The 14,970-nt window shown below is 46.5% G+C and overlaps 1 protein-coding gene across 4 annotated transcripts in view; it reads left to right on the top strand.

The window, feature by feature from the left end:
- The window catches only part of dmxl2 (Dmx-like 2), a 165,612-nt gene that overhangs the window by 100,578 nt on the left and 50,064 nt on the right, over positions 1-14,970 (top strand). For all 4 annotated transcript variants that reach the window (XM_070858428.1, XM_070858431.1, XM_070858429.1 and 1 more), the window contains 7 exons: positions 4,263-4,428; positions 4,833-5,097; positions 6,814-7,907; positions 11,829-12,020; positions 12,587-12,663; positions 12,965-13,092; positions 13,266-13,514. In XM_070858428.1, coding sequence (XP_070714529.1) covers positions 4,263-4,428; positions 4,833-5,097; positions 6,814-7,907; positions 11,829-12,020; positions 12,587-12,663; positions 12,965-13,092; positions 13,266-13,514 — 2,171 coding nt within the window. The remainder of the gene's footprint in view (positions 1-4,262; positions 4,429-4,832; positions 5,098-6,813; positions 7,908-11,828; positions 12,021-12,586; positions 12,664-12,964; positions 13,093-13,265; positions 13,515-14,970) is intronic.

The raw sequence follows: 14,970 nt of genomic DNA, 5'->3' as shown, positions 1-14,970 counted from the left end.
TGGTGTCTGCTGTTGGTTGTTCAGGGCAGTCTGTGATTCGCAGCCTCGTTTGGTCCAGGTGCTTTCTGCAAATTTGTCCATTGTCTAGTTTGACTACAAACACCCTATTCCCTTCTTTAGCTATCCGTGCCAGTGATCCACTTGGGACCATGTCCAGAGTTTAGCTCATACACAGGGTTATTCAGATCAATTTCCCGTGACACAGTGGCGCGACCATTGTTTACATTTTGTTGCTGCCGCCTGCTCTCTACCTAATCATGCAGGTTGGGGTAAACCAGCGAGAGTCTGGTTTTAAGTGTCCTTTCCATGAGTAGCTCAGCCGGGGGCACCCCTGTGAGCGAGTGGGGTCTCGTGCGGTAGCTGAGCAGTACTCGAGACAGGCGGGTTTGGAGTGAGCCTTCTGTGACTCGTTTAAGGCTCTGTTTGATTGTACTGCCTGCCCATTGGAGGCTGGTTTAAACGGGGCCGAGGTGACATGTTTGATCCCATTACGGGTCATGAATTCTTTAAATTCGGCACTGATGAAACATGGCCCGTTGTCACTGACCAGTATGTCAGGCAGGCCATGGGTGGCAAACATGGCCCTCAGGCTTTCAATGGTGGCGGTGATGGTGCTTCCCGACATTATTTCACATTCAATCCATTTTGAAAAAGCATCCACCACCACCAGGAACATTTCACCGAGAAACGGGCCCGCATAGTCGACATGGATCCTCGACCATGGTCTGGAGGGCCAAGACCACAAACTTAGTGGTGCCTCTCTGGGCCCTTTGCTCAACTGAGCACATACGATGCATTGCCGTACACAGGACTCTAAGTCAGAGTCGATACCGGGCCACCACACGTGGGATCTGGCTATCGCTTTCATCATTACTATACCCAGGTGTGAGCTGTGGAGATCCCAGATGAACATCTCCCTGCCCTTTTTTGGTAGCACTACGCGGTTACCCCACAACAGGCAGTCTGCCTGAATGGACAGCTCGTCCTTTCGCCGCTGGAACGGCTTGATTGGCTCTTGCATTTCAATGGGGACGCTGGCCCAGCTCCCATGCAGTACACAGTTTTTTACTCGGGACAGCAGAGGATCTTGGCTGGTCCAAGTCCTAATCTGGCGGGCTGTGACAGGTGATTTATCATTTTCAAACGCTTCCATGACCATCAACAAGTCTGCGGGCTGTGCCACCATCAACAAGTTTGCAGACTGCGCTATTTCCACCCCCGTGGTGGGCAATGGTAGCAGACTGAGAGCATCCGCACAGTTCTCGGTGCCTGGCCTGTGGCGTATGGTATAGTTATACACTGATAGCGCGAGTGCCCACCTTTGTATGCGGGCTGAGGCATTAGTATTTATCCCCTTGTTTTCAGCGAACAAGAATGTGAGGGGCTTGTGATTGGTTTCCAACTCAAATTTGAGACCAAACAGGTACTGATGCATTTTCTTTTCCCCGAACACACGCGCTAATGCCTCTTTCTAATCATGCTATAGGCCCTCTTGGCCTTAGACAAGCTCCTGGAAGCATAGGCGGCAGGTTGCAACTTCCCCGCAACGTTAGCTTGTTGTAATACACATGCGACTCCGTACGACGACACGTCACATGCTAGCACAAGTCTTTTACACGGGTTATACAATACAAGCAGCTTGTTGGAGTATAAAATGTTTCTGGCTTTCTCAAAAGCAATTACTTTTTTTTCCCATACCCAGTTTTCACCTTTGGGCAATAACACATCTGGGGCTCTAAAAGGGTGCTTAATCCCGGTAGGAAGTTACCAAATTAGTTGGGGAGTCCCAGGAACGACAGCAGCTCCGTGACGTTCTGTGGCCTGGGCGCGTTCCTGATAGCCTCTGTCTTGGCGGCTGTGAGCTGAATGCTGTCCGCCGCGATCTTTCTCCCCAAAAACTCCACTTCTGTTGCCATGAAAACGCATTTCGACCTCTTCAGTCGCAGCCCTACGCGATCCAGTCACTGGAAGATCTCCTCCAGGTTTTGTAGGTGCTCGACAGTGTCCCAACCGGTGACCAATATGTCATCCTGAAAGACCACCATGTGTGGTACCGACTTGAGTAGGCTCTCCATGTTTCTCTGGAAGGTCGCTGCAGCCGACCGAATTCCAAACGGGCATCTGTTGTAGATGAACAGTCCCTTGTGCGTGTTGATGCAGGTGAGGCACTTCGGAGACTCCTCCAGCTCCTGCATCATGTAGGCCGAAGTCAGGTCGAGCTTGGTGAACGTCTTGCCTCCTGCCAGCGTCACAAATAGGTCGTCTGCCTTAGGTAGCGGGTATTGGTCCTGTAGCGAGAAACGATTAATAGTTACTTTATAATCGCCGCAAATCCTGGCCGTGCCATCACTTTTGAGTACTGGAACAATCAGGCTGGCCCACTCGCTGAATTCCACTGGGGAGCTGATGCCCTGCGCCCTCGCATTGCAGCCTGTCCAGCTCGATTGCCACTCTCTCCCTCATCATGAGGTACCACTCGCGCCTTGTGATAAATGGGTCATGCCTCTGGGACCAAGTGGATCCGCACCTTCGGCCTGGAAAAGTTTCCAATACCTGGCTCAAAAAGAGAAGGAAATTTGTTGAGAACCTGGGTACATGAGGCCTCATCCACATGTGATAGCGCTCGGATGTCATCCCAGTTCCAGCAGATTTTGCCCAGCCAGCTCCTTCCAAGCAGTGTGGGGCCATCGCCCAGGACAATCCAGAGTGGCAGTTCATGCACCGTGCCCTCATAGGTGACCTTGACCATGGCGCTGCCCAGGACAGCGATAAGCTCTTTGGTGTACGTTCTCAGTTTCGTGTGGATGGGGCTCTCAGGGCTGATCTGAATGCCTTCTTGCACCACAGTCTCTCAAACAATGGCTACAGGTAAGCCATTCAATTTTACGTTTAGCATTATAGGTGGACATTTCGTCGAAAAATGTGTGCACCCTGTGTACTTCAGCATCTGCCTCCTCTCTCTGAGGCTCGAAATTGTTTTGATCCACCATGGACCGATCTTCCTCTGCCATGTGGTGATTAGCAGGTTTTGCAGAGCTTGCAGCTTGTTGGAGGTGCCCCATTGTTCCACAGCTCTTGCAAACATACCCTTTGAAGCGGCATGAATAGGCTGAATGGAAGTCTCCACACCGCCAACAAGGTGTGAATTGCCTTGCATTCATCCTTTTTTGGGGACTCTGTGTCATCTGGGTCACCTGAGGCCTGCTGGCAGTTGCATACTCGTGGGTTCTGACCTGTACATTTCTGTTCGCAAACACAGCTCCAGTTAACTTATGAACGTTGCAAGCATTTGTGTGCTGAGAGATTTGTTTGGTGTTATCACTGGTGGACATAAACGCCTGTGCTATCGCAATGGATTTACTGAGGGTCGGTGTCTCTACAGTCAAAAGTTTTCGTAGGATGGTCTCGTGGCCAATGCCCAGTACAAAAAAGTCTCTGAGCATTTGCTCCAGGTAGCCATCAAACTCACATTGTCCTGCAAGTCGCCTTAGCTCGGCGACGTAGCTCGCCACTTCCTGACCTTCAGATCGCAGGCACGTGTAGAACCGATACCTCGCCATCAGCACGCTCTCCCTCGGGTTGAGATGCTCCCGAACCAGTGTACACAGCTCCTCATACGACTTATCTGTGGGTTTCACCAGAGCCAGAAGATTCTTCATGAGGCTGTAGGTCGGTGCCTCGCAGACTGAGGAGGGCCGCTCTCCTTTTTGCAGCGCTTCCTTCTCCGTCCAGCTCGTTGGCTACAAAGTACTGGTCCAGCCGTTCGACATAGGCTTCCCAGTCCTCACCCTCCGAGAACTTCTCCAGGATGCCCACATCTTTGTGTTGGATTCGTATTCTCATCGCCAGTTATTGTGTTCCTAACACAGATGAGGCTGCACACAGGGAGGTTAAAGTAACAGTGACCTCAGTCTTTAATAAGACACTCCAGAGTGAGGAACAGGCCTTAGGGGCTGGCTTATATACAGTGCTCCCAGCACAACACTGTTTATAGGATGCCGAAATCCATGTTCTGCACCGCTTGCGTATAACATTTGAAAAGATTTCCTTGCATGTGTTAAAGGGCATGATTTCTGCAGAATCAATAAAACTTTTCAATTCACTCCGAAGATGTTTTGAGATGCATAACATTTGATGAATAAAGAGGAGCATACAAGTAGATAATCTGTTTTTTACTTATCCAATGTCTGGTATTGATGCAACTGCATATTAGCACCTGCAGCAGGAATACAACTCAAAGTTGTGTGTATTTTTTTTCTCAGATCTCAGCACGATAAAAAAATGACTGAGTTTTTCAAACATAATTTTAGTGAAGACCGATGGCGTAAAGCAGCTTTGAAAAATGCATTTGCTTTGCTGGGTAAACAGCGCTTTGAACAATCTGCAGCGTTTTTCCTTTTGGCTGGTTCATTAAAGGATGCTATTGAGGTAATGTTGCTCTTCCTTGTTCAAATCATAATTAACTTTCTTCAAGGTAGCATCAAGTCACAACAGCATTTTAGCTTTTAATAATATTTTAACTGCTGCAACTGATGCTCCTTTAGAGATAAAGCTGTGAAGTATTTTTCAGCTTTGTAAGGATATGTGTTTAAAGGGCCAAGATTATTAAACTAATGGATACAATTTTTTTAACTTTCAATAACATTTAATGTTAAAATATTTAGTTGTCATTATTTTTGTTTTTTTTAGTATCCAGAGATTCACATGTAATGCAGAGTGCAATATTATTGTTCCTGTAGACTAATTTACAATTGTTTAATCAGTATGGCGCATGTTTTTCTGACTTTTATTGAACATACTCAAATGTAGGGTTTTTGTCCATATCCTGACAGGTGTGTCTAGAAAAAATGGATGATATCCAGTTGGCCATGGTTATTGCACGTCTGTATGAATCAGATTATGAAACATCCTCTACTTGTAAATCCATCCTTTATGGAAAGGTTCTTGGCTGTAAGGCAGATGGGTCTGAATTTGTACCTAGCCAACTACATCCAGATCCATTCCTGCGAAGCATTGCATATTGGACTCTGAAGGATTACTCTAAGGCATTGGATACTCTGCTGGAACAACCTACAAAGGGTAGTGAAGAACATTCAGGTATTGAGTATTCAATATTAATCATTTGAATGTTCAACATTACGCTTACGCATAAAAACTAGGGGCTCAATTTTCTCCAAAGCTTTTTTTGGGCATATGCCAAATGTTCCAACTTTCCCCGTTTAATTTCTACATTTTGGCGCAACCTAGCCTGTCCTTTAGTTCTGGGGGTAGAGCCTTGATCTCCGCCAAAAAGATCGGGTTGCACAGTAACCAGGGACACAATGCGGGCTGAGGCTGGAAAGTGAAACATACAGCCAGCTCGCAACCTGCACAAGCACAAATACATTGCAGCAACTTACCTTCACTAAATTATTAAAGTCCTCTTTCCCCCCCCCCCCCCCCCCAATGCCGGTGCTGATCCCCACTCCTATCTCAGGCCGAAGGGCCTCCCGGTCCGCTCCCCCGCACCTAGCCCTGGCTAAGTGGACTCCTCCTTCATCGTCCCGCATCTAGCCCTGGCCGCCTCCCTCCCGGTCCTGCACCTTGCCCTGGCCGCCTCCCTCCCGGTCCTGCACCTAGCCCTGGCCAAGTAGCCTCCTCCCTCCGGTCCCGCATCTAGCCCTGGCCGAGTGGCACCCGGTCGGCTCCCCTGCACCTATCCCAGGCCGAATGGCCTCATCCCTCCCAGTCCCCGCACCTAACTATACCCAAAAGGCTTCCCTCCCCCCCCCCCCTTGCACCTCCCCCTGCTGCTGTCCGGGCACCTGCTGCACTTACCTGGGTCGATTTTCTTAACTCATCAGAAGATTTTTCTACAGAGGCCCCATACACCGGCCTAAGAAGAACTGGAGTAACTCTCAGCTGGCCAAAATTGGCGCGGGTGGCAGATTACGCGCCCTTTGGCTGAAAAAAAAAGTAGCAAGCGGCCTGCGCCAAAAAAACAGCATGAATCACTGGGGAATATTGAGCCCTACATGCTTACAGTCAAATCCATATGAATGATACCTGCATATATTAGGTAATTTTTTTTTTGTCTGGGATTCAGTCATATAGCCCTAGAAATTGGGTCACGTAGTTCCATTTATTCAGGCACTATGTGGCCTCCTAAATCCCCAAAATGGCGGTCTGGAAGCACGTGCATGCAATCGATTGGAAGTGCGCAGCCTGCCATATTTGGTGGTCCAACAAGAGGCGTCCTTTAATCATATGCAAATAAGAGTCCAAACGCCCGCTTCAGGACCCCGCTGCAACATTGGTTTGTATTGAGGCAGCCAGCACCTTCACGGGTTGCACTCGGGGAAACCAACCCTAAAGATCACATGAAAAAAGAAAAGCACCATCCTGCTCGCTGATGCGCCCGGCTCCTCCAGCCCCGTGAAACATTGCCTCTGACCTCCCCCCCCCCACCCCCACCCCTCACACCGAGATCCCCGATCTGCAGATCCAGATCCCGTGGTGGGCTGCTGCCGGCTGACACTACCACCACCCACCACCGATCATTCTCCTGAGACCTACGCTCACTCCCACCCCACAAGACCTGCACTCTTCCCCCAAGGCCATTACTTACCGTTGCATTGTCCGTGTTCAAAACTCACTTCACTTACCTGATTGGAACACTTCCTGTAGCGCCATCTCTATAGGGGCTTCTCGGTCCTCATCTTTTGTGCGCAGGGTAACTGCCCTGCACGGTGGGTCGCTACTGAATTTTGAGCCAATTATGTCTAACCTTGTAATTGGTAACCACAGTAAACATATTTTTCTATTGTGTTTCAGGGGTCCTCATAAAGTCTTGCAATCCAGTGGTGTTCAGTTTTTACAATTATCTCCGTGCCCACCCCTTGCTGATGCGAAGACATTTTGCTTCCCCCAAAGGCTCTTTAGCTACTGGACTTGCAACAGAGAAAAGCAGTGAAGATGAAATCAACCTCATTGAGAGGAAATTATTTTTCACCACAGCAAATGCTCATTTTAAAGTTGGTTGTCCTGTCTTGGCGCTTGAGGTGTTGTCTAAAATCCCAAAGGTCACGAAAAAATCAAAAACATCCTTCAAAAGTGAAAACGACAGGTTGAGTGCCCAAGGCCAAAATGGTACTAAAACCGTATGTGCAGCAAAACATGGGGGAAGCACTGAAGATACTGACTGGTCACAGACTGTAACTGGTTCATCTGGCCTGGACAGGGGAACCAGTAATTCTGCTGGCTTTGACTGGAGTGCGCCAGTAGTGACTTTTGCTGAAGAACCACTAAAACTTGAATGGGATGATAAAGAAGATGAAGTTGAAGAGGAGGATGCAGGTGGGTTGACCATGAAAGTTGCGGAAAAAGAACATATAACTAAAGATGGGAAAAAAGGTGTTCCTGCAGAGTCTCAAACTCTTCCGAGACAGGATTCCATTTCTGCTGACTCTCGGGTTGATGTAATAGCAGAGCAGTTAAAATTCAGAGCGTGCTTGAAAATTCTAATGACTGAACTTAGGACATTGGCTACCGGCTATGAAGTAGATGGAGGGAAGCTCCGATTTCAACTGTACAACTGGTTAGAAAAGGAGATCTATGCTATGCATCAAATCTGCAATTATAAAACTGAAGCAGACTCTGCGGTTGAAATAGATAAAAATATCAGTAGCTCATTTGACCAAGAAGAATTAACTGAGAATACAGAAGGAGCTTCATACGAAAGGCATCAGATTGATCGGCGGAGGCTACAAGCAAAGCAAGAACATGCAGAAAGACGGAAATGGTGGTTGCGGAAAAATCAAGCTCTGCTTAGAGTGTTTCTAAGCTACTGCAGCTTGCATGGAGCTCAGGGTGGTGGCTTAGCCTCAGTCAGAATGGAACTTATCTTTCTATTACAAGAATCACAGCAGGTAAAGTACTCAAGAACTGCTCGGTAAATAAAGCAGACTGAAGTGCAGCCATAAGGTTTTAATTGTGAGAATCTAGAAGTCCTACTCACTATCATCATCATAGGCAGTCCCTCGGAATCGAGGAAGACTTCCACTCCTGAAGTGAGTCCTTTGGTGGCTGAACAATCCAATATGAGAGCCACAGACTCTGTCACAGGTGGGACAGATATTCACCGAGGGAAGGGGTGTGTGGGACTGGTTTGCCGCACGCTCCTTCTGCTGCTTGCGCTTGACCTCTTCACGCTCTCGGCGTTGAAAGTCGAAGAGCTCAACGCCCTCCCGGATGCACTTTCTCCATCTAGGGCAGTTTTCGGCCAAGGACTCCCAGGTGTCAGTGGGGATGTTGCACTTTATCAGGGCGGCTTTGAGGGTGTCCTTGTAACGTTTCCGCTGCCCACCTTTGGCTCGTTTGCTGTGAAGGAGCTCTGCATAGAGCACTTGTTTAGGGAGTCTTGTGTCTGGCATGTGAACTATGTGGCCTGCCCAGCGAAGCTGATCGAGTGTGGTCAGTGCTTCAATGCTGTGGATGTTGGCCTGGATGAGGACACTGATGTTGGTGCCCCTGCCTTCCCAGGGGATTTGCAGGATCTTGTGGAGACATCGTTGGTGATATATCTCCAGCGACTTGAGGTGTCTTCTGTACATCATCCATGCCCCTGATCCGTACAGGAGGGCGGGTATTATGACAGTCCTGTAAACCATGAGCTTGGTGGTAGATTTGAGGGCCTGGTCTTCGAACACTTTTCCTCAGGTGACCGAAGACTGCACTGATGCACTGGAGGTGGTGTTGAATCTCCGCATCAGTGTCTGCTCTTGTTGATGAGAGGCTCCCGAGGTATGGGAAATGGTCCTACTCACACATGCATATTGTATATGATGAAGTGACGAATTATACTTCACACCAATGCACATTTTTCAAATACAGTGCGTAAAATAGAGTGTCTTCCTATTTTCCACTTTTTTCTCTTTGCTCTTGAATTATATTCCACACCCCCAAAAAGAAAAAAGAACCTAACTGATTTTCATGGCCTCCGCCGGCAGGAACAGGGTAGCAGCATTAATTGCAGCGCTGAACTTGCCCTCCTGATCCGCCCGCTGCCATTTCCGACCCATTGTGAAAATGGGCAGCCAGCGCATCTGCTTGTTTCAGGCGGGAGCCTACTTGTAATATACAAAGTAGGATCCTACCTTCCCCAAACCCAGGCAATTACCTCATCTTTTAAGTCTAAGCTTGCAGCGTAGTTCTATGGAGGAACTGTTGGATTGCCCCCACCTGCCCGTGAGTACTAGTTCAGCATTCGTAACCCGCCAACATTATGCAGCTGAGGCCCATCCATCAAAATGCCTGGGTCTCGCGCCGATAATGAACATCAGACCCAATATCTCTTCTGTGGTACCTGGCCATATGCTTACACTGAGAAGCCACAAAGTATCTTAAAAGAATAAGCAGCCAGTGATATAGAGGGAAACACCCAGGATCACTCTTGTGCACTAGTATAATGTCAAACTGTCTTTGGGTCTAGCATTGCATCCTGCAGAGTTTTCATGCAGTTATGCAATCTCTTAAAGATAAATTCACCATCTTTATCCCTACGTTGATCTCCCAGTAGAGCATCTTGGCACAGATAGCATTTGCTTCCCTCAACTCCAGCCAACACTCCCTTTCAGGTACACCTGGAAGTCCTGTACTTTAAACGTCTGGTACTCCCGAGAGCAGCAAGCTGCTAAAATCAGAACTTTGTCTGACCAATCAGTGGAAAATGTATGTGGCATTCAAATTTGATTAGAATGGCGGCGACAAATGATTTATAAATGACCTTGCTGTGGAGTTTACCAAAATAAATCAGATAACCAGATCTTGGATGCTGCATAGGACTGCTTTCCAAAAATAACAGTTTTCAGCATTAAATTGTGTCACTATTACTTCCAGAAAGTAAAACTAAGCCAACTTTGTCCCATGTTATAAATACATTTTTTTTTACATGCTATTAATTTCATGTTGACATTTATTTCCGTTGTTCACCAGGGTTTTAAACATCACTGTAGACAGTAAATGGGGATTTTGATATCGGGAATCTGAACAATATATGTTGGAGTGAGAGCAGAGGTTTAGTCTGTATTGCTTGCTCAACTCACTGGAATTGATTTTTGGAAATCGATAACCCTGTTGCTGGCGAAATTGTCTTCATATTTCAAATATCCTTCCACTCATTATTCTTTGCTACCCACTTGCCTTCTCTTTCCCCCCTCTCTTTTCCCCCCTGCCTCCCCCCCCCGCCCCCCTTCCCCACACATTATTTTGCCTCCCTTCTGTCCTGAAGGTGTTAACTCATCATGGGATGCAGTCCCATGAGTGCTAGCAGCGCACCAGTGCATCACCCAAAGTTTCCGTGTGGTTGCATCTAGGAAAGACACGCAATATCCCCCGATTTACAAGTAACATCTATGACTAGTGGGCATTGGACGGGTTCGGCTGCTTCCTTCTACTTGATCTAATAATGATAATTTAAGTTACCATGAATTACTTTAGGATATTAGTTTAGACAGACCATTGGAAGGAAAAAATAGAAAGGCTTGCATTTAAAGCAGCTTTCAGGACATCCCAAAGCATTTTAAAGCCGGTGAAGTACTTTTTGAAGTGTAGTCACCATTGTAATGTAGGAAGCTGTTATAATGTCGTTGCTTATAGATGTTCATGGTGCCATTGGATTTCCTGCATGCCATCTATCAGCACTCTGTACAAAATAGTACAGTCACCATCTCTGCAGCACGTTGGTTAAGATTTTGTAAGGATGATGGAGATGGGTCTATAACTCTCCCGCCCCCCCCGGATATTTCTTGGCTTTGTGTGTAATCTTTTTTTTTAAAGCAAGATATTCTTCTTGAACATAACAGGCATTGGAGAAAGATCCCTGCAACTATCTTAGTTTCACCTCTGTGTACTGCTCCTTTCTCACTTCACCCTTCAAAGATTTAAAAAGTCCAACAGTAAAAATTGCACTTTTGTGTACTTTTTAAAAGAAAAACCTAGAATACAACTGATGACTAGTGACTATAACCACTGCTTAAGTCCTGAGAAGTTCATAACTCATCGCACGTCCATTTTTATATGCCACATCTGAGGCCAATTGGTTTCAGTTTTCATGATTTAAAAAAAAAAAAGAATTTGGAATGTGATCCCAGCACATGAATAAAATTCCTGAAATACAATGTAATAAAAAGGAATCTAACTTATTCAGTTGTCTTGGAGCAGTGGCATTAGTCACAGACCTTTATCCAGGGCTATTTTCCATTTGTGCTTTTTTGGGGGCTGCCAATTTCCAGACTTTCTTTTTTCTCGCATGTATGATGTTTTGCATTTGTCACAGTTGTACAAAGTAGGATTTACGAAGCAGGTTACAGGTTGAACCTCCCTAATGCAGAACCACCGTTCGTCCAGAACCATTCCCAGCCACCGGGTGGCGTATGCACAGAGCTCTGACATGAACTAATTGAAGTCCTTCCTCGCTGCCGACTCCCGCAATCACTGGCCTGACCCCGCGAACCACCGCTCCTCCCATGATCTCTCTGCCGCACTCCCAGCCCCAAGCCAGCCAGCTCCGATATCCCCTTGTTCAGTACCTGTACCATCCAACTTGACCACCCCTCGTCCAGAAAAATCCCTTATCCAGAACAGGCTAGGTCCCGAGGGTTCTGGATAAGGGAGGTTCAACCTGTATTAGTAAAGAATCAGTATTTGACTAATGTGTTTTCTTCACCATAATGAAAAGGTTATCCTGTCTGTATCACTAGGAAACGTTTTACAGTAATTGAGTGCAATGTTAATTCATTATACGGCTGCACATATGATTATGTCTAATACTGATTTTACTCATCTGATAGGAAACTACAGTGAAACAGCTTCAGTCTCCTCTTCCTTTACCGACCACTTTGCCCCTCCTTTCTGCAAGCATTGCTTCAACCAAAACTGTAATAGCCAACCCTGTCATGCATTTGAGTAACCACATCCATGATGTTTTGTACACAGTGGTACAAATGAGTTTTCCACCTCTTCCAGGTCTTAAGGATGAAAAGGTAACAATTTTATTATGGTTATCTGTCTTTGAAAACGGCCAAAGTATTGGTTACGATAGTTAGTTTACCTGTGAAGCTCATCTTTAGGAAACTATAAACCTGCTCGTGGGGTTCAGATTTTCCTGTGAGGGAAGGAGAAGATAGTTTTCTTTAGGTTCAGGATGACATGTCAGCTGCAGTACTTCAGGGCACGGTTGATGTCTGTCCAACCAGTTTGGCTGTTTAGTGGAACTGAGAAAGGTAGACTTGTCACCTCGGACTGGCATTCTTCCCAGTTAGCTCTAAAAACAAATACACTGCATCAATATGTAGGTGGTTCCTGACTAAGCAGGCTGTAGACTGTACAGTTTTAACTGGGCAAATTCCAGCAGTACCCCTGTACATACTTGGGGATCATTAACCCTTGGCTTTTCCAACGTGCGCTGAACATTGTTTTTAAGCATTGTATTTAGTAATTAAAGCGCCATCTTCTGAAAGGATGAGGCAATACAGATCATATTTAGATTGATGTGAAGTGTTTCCCCCAGCTATCCTTTAACTTTTGAATGTATTGCATTCCTTATTAGGTTTTCATTCTGCACACTTTGGCAGCTTCACTCTCAGCCTGTATTTACCAATCTCTATGTGACAGCCACAGCTACAGGTAAATGTATTCACTATATTGACATTCTTCAAACTGTATAGTGGGGATAGAATGTTTGTCAGTTTTACTGTAAGATGTCTTCACAGGAAAAATGGTGCTTGAGATCCAATTGACTGATCTAGTTATTCTATAATAATCACAAATGAATCTATAACCAGACTTTAAATGAATATCTTCACGTTGGTTTCTATTTGGTAGAGATTCTGGAGTGATTAGTTTGGCCTTTTAATAAGAAACAAAAAAAGTTTGTCTTCAGTTTATAGAAAGGACCTTTTTTTAAATTATGGTTTTCTTTTAACAGTCAAACAGCTACAAACCTGTTTACAGGAATGGTTTATCAGGGACTTTTGTTGGGTGAAAGACGTAGACTGCGGACTGAAAGCATTGAAGAGCATGTAACCCCAAACTCTTCACCTTCACATTGGCCTGGTAAGATAGAAGAATGTGTTTGTAAGATTAAAACTTAATCAAATGCAAATCTTGTATTTTTTCTTCTTGATGACTGGTTATGAATGGACAAGATGGTAACTACTCACTTAAGCTACAAGAATGTTTTCTTCCTGCTGGTCTAGTTAATAAAGTATCTCATTTGTTTGTTCCAGGTGTTTCATCACTGATTAATCTTCTTGGAACAGCTCAGGAAGAAGATCAACCTAAATTGAATGTGTTGCTTTGTGAGGCAGTCATTGGTGTCTATCTAAGCCTTTTGATCCATGGTCTTGCTACTCAAGATAGTAACGAACTCTTTCGATTAGTTGCTCATCCACTAAATAATCGAACCTGGGCTGCAGTATTTGGAGGAGGTGCAAAAACTATTATAAAACCTAAAAAACGGCCAGAACTTACACCAGGTAAGTCAACTTCCTGTAAAACAGCAGCAACAACAACTTTTTAACATAGTACAACATCCCAAGGAGCTTCACACGAGAGTAATCAGAGAAAAATTGACACTGAGCCAAAGAAGGAGACTTTAGGGCAAGTAGCCAAAAGCTTAATCAAAAAGGTAGATCTTGAAGGAGGAGAGAGAGGCAGAGAGATTTAGGGAGGGAATTACAGAGCTTGGGACCTAGACAGCTGAAGGCGCAACCTTCAAAAGCCTACTCATAACCTATATCTTTAATCAAGCCTTTGATCACCTCTTCTGTTACTGCTCATAACTGTCTCTTCTCTTCTGTAAAGCACATTGGGAAGTTTGAAAGGTGTTTTATAAATGTAAGCTGTTGCACATGGTGTTCAATCCATAAAGGGGTCTGTATGAGTGATAACCTCTCTATTTCTAGAAAAGTTTTCTTCAGTAGGACAATTTTTTACAAATCTGATTTTTTTCTTCTTAGACAGTCCCTCAGAGAGTCGAGGATGACTTGCTTCCACACTAAAACTGAGTTCTCAGGTGACTGATGAGTCCGATACGGGACCTACAGTCTCTGTCACGGGTGGGGCAGACGGTGGTTGAGGGGACGTTGGTTGAAGGGACGGGTGGGTGGGGTGCTTGGGTTGTCGTGTGCTCCTTCAGCTGTTTACGCTTGGTCTCCACTTGATCCCAGCGAAGAGACTTGAGGTGTTCGGCACCTTCCCGGATTCTTCTCTTCCACTTTGAGCGGTCATGGGCCAGGGATTCTCAGTTGTCGATGGGGATATTGCACTTTTTCAAGGCGGTCTTGAGGATGTCCTTGAAGCGTTTCCTCTGCCCACCTGGGGCTTGTTTGCCGTGTCGGAGCTCCGAGTAGATGCTTGTTTTGGGAGTCTAGTATCAGGCATGCGGACGATGTGGCCCATCCAATGGAGCTGATTGAGCATTGTCAATGTTGATTTTTTTTTTAGACAACTGTCAACAGTGTCTTGGCCTGGATAACTTTACATGGATGATTTTAATGGGATACATCAATGGGGTTGGTTGGGCAGGACTGAATGCGGACCCTGGACTCCATTGCCCAATTGGCCTGCCTTGGGGTTTTGAATAAAATGTGACTTGTGCTGATTTTTCATAATTCAGAAAAGAAAATCAAAGGGAAGTGTGGAGTGGGGGGGGGGGGTGGGGTGGGGGATGAGGTGGGGGGGAGGGGGGGTGGGGTGGGGGATGAGGTGGGGGGGTGGGGTGGGGGATGAGGTGGGGGGGTGGGGGGGTGGGGTGGGGGATGAGGTGGGGGGGAGGGGGGGTGGGGTGGGGGATGAGGTGGGGGGGAGGGGGGGTGGGGTGGGGGATGAGGTGGGGGGGGAGGGGGGGTGGGGTGGGGGATGAGGTGGGGGGGGAGGGGGGGTGGGGTGGGGTGGGGGGGAGGGGGGGTGGGGTGGGGGATGAGGTGGGGG

This window comes from Pristiophorus japonicus, chromosome 17, assembly GCF_044704955.1.
Source record: "Pristiophorus japonicus isolate sPriJap1 chromosome 17, sPriJap1.hap1, whole genome shotgun sequence".
Taxonomy (NCBI): Eukaryota; Metazoa; Chordata; class Chondrichthyes; family Pristiophoridae; genus Pristiophorus; species Pristiophorus japonicus.
Note: the sequence above shows the minus strand (reverse complement) of the source record. Positions and strands in the feature narration are given on the sequence as shown.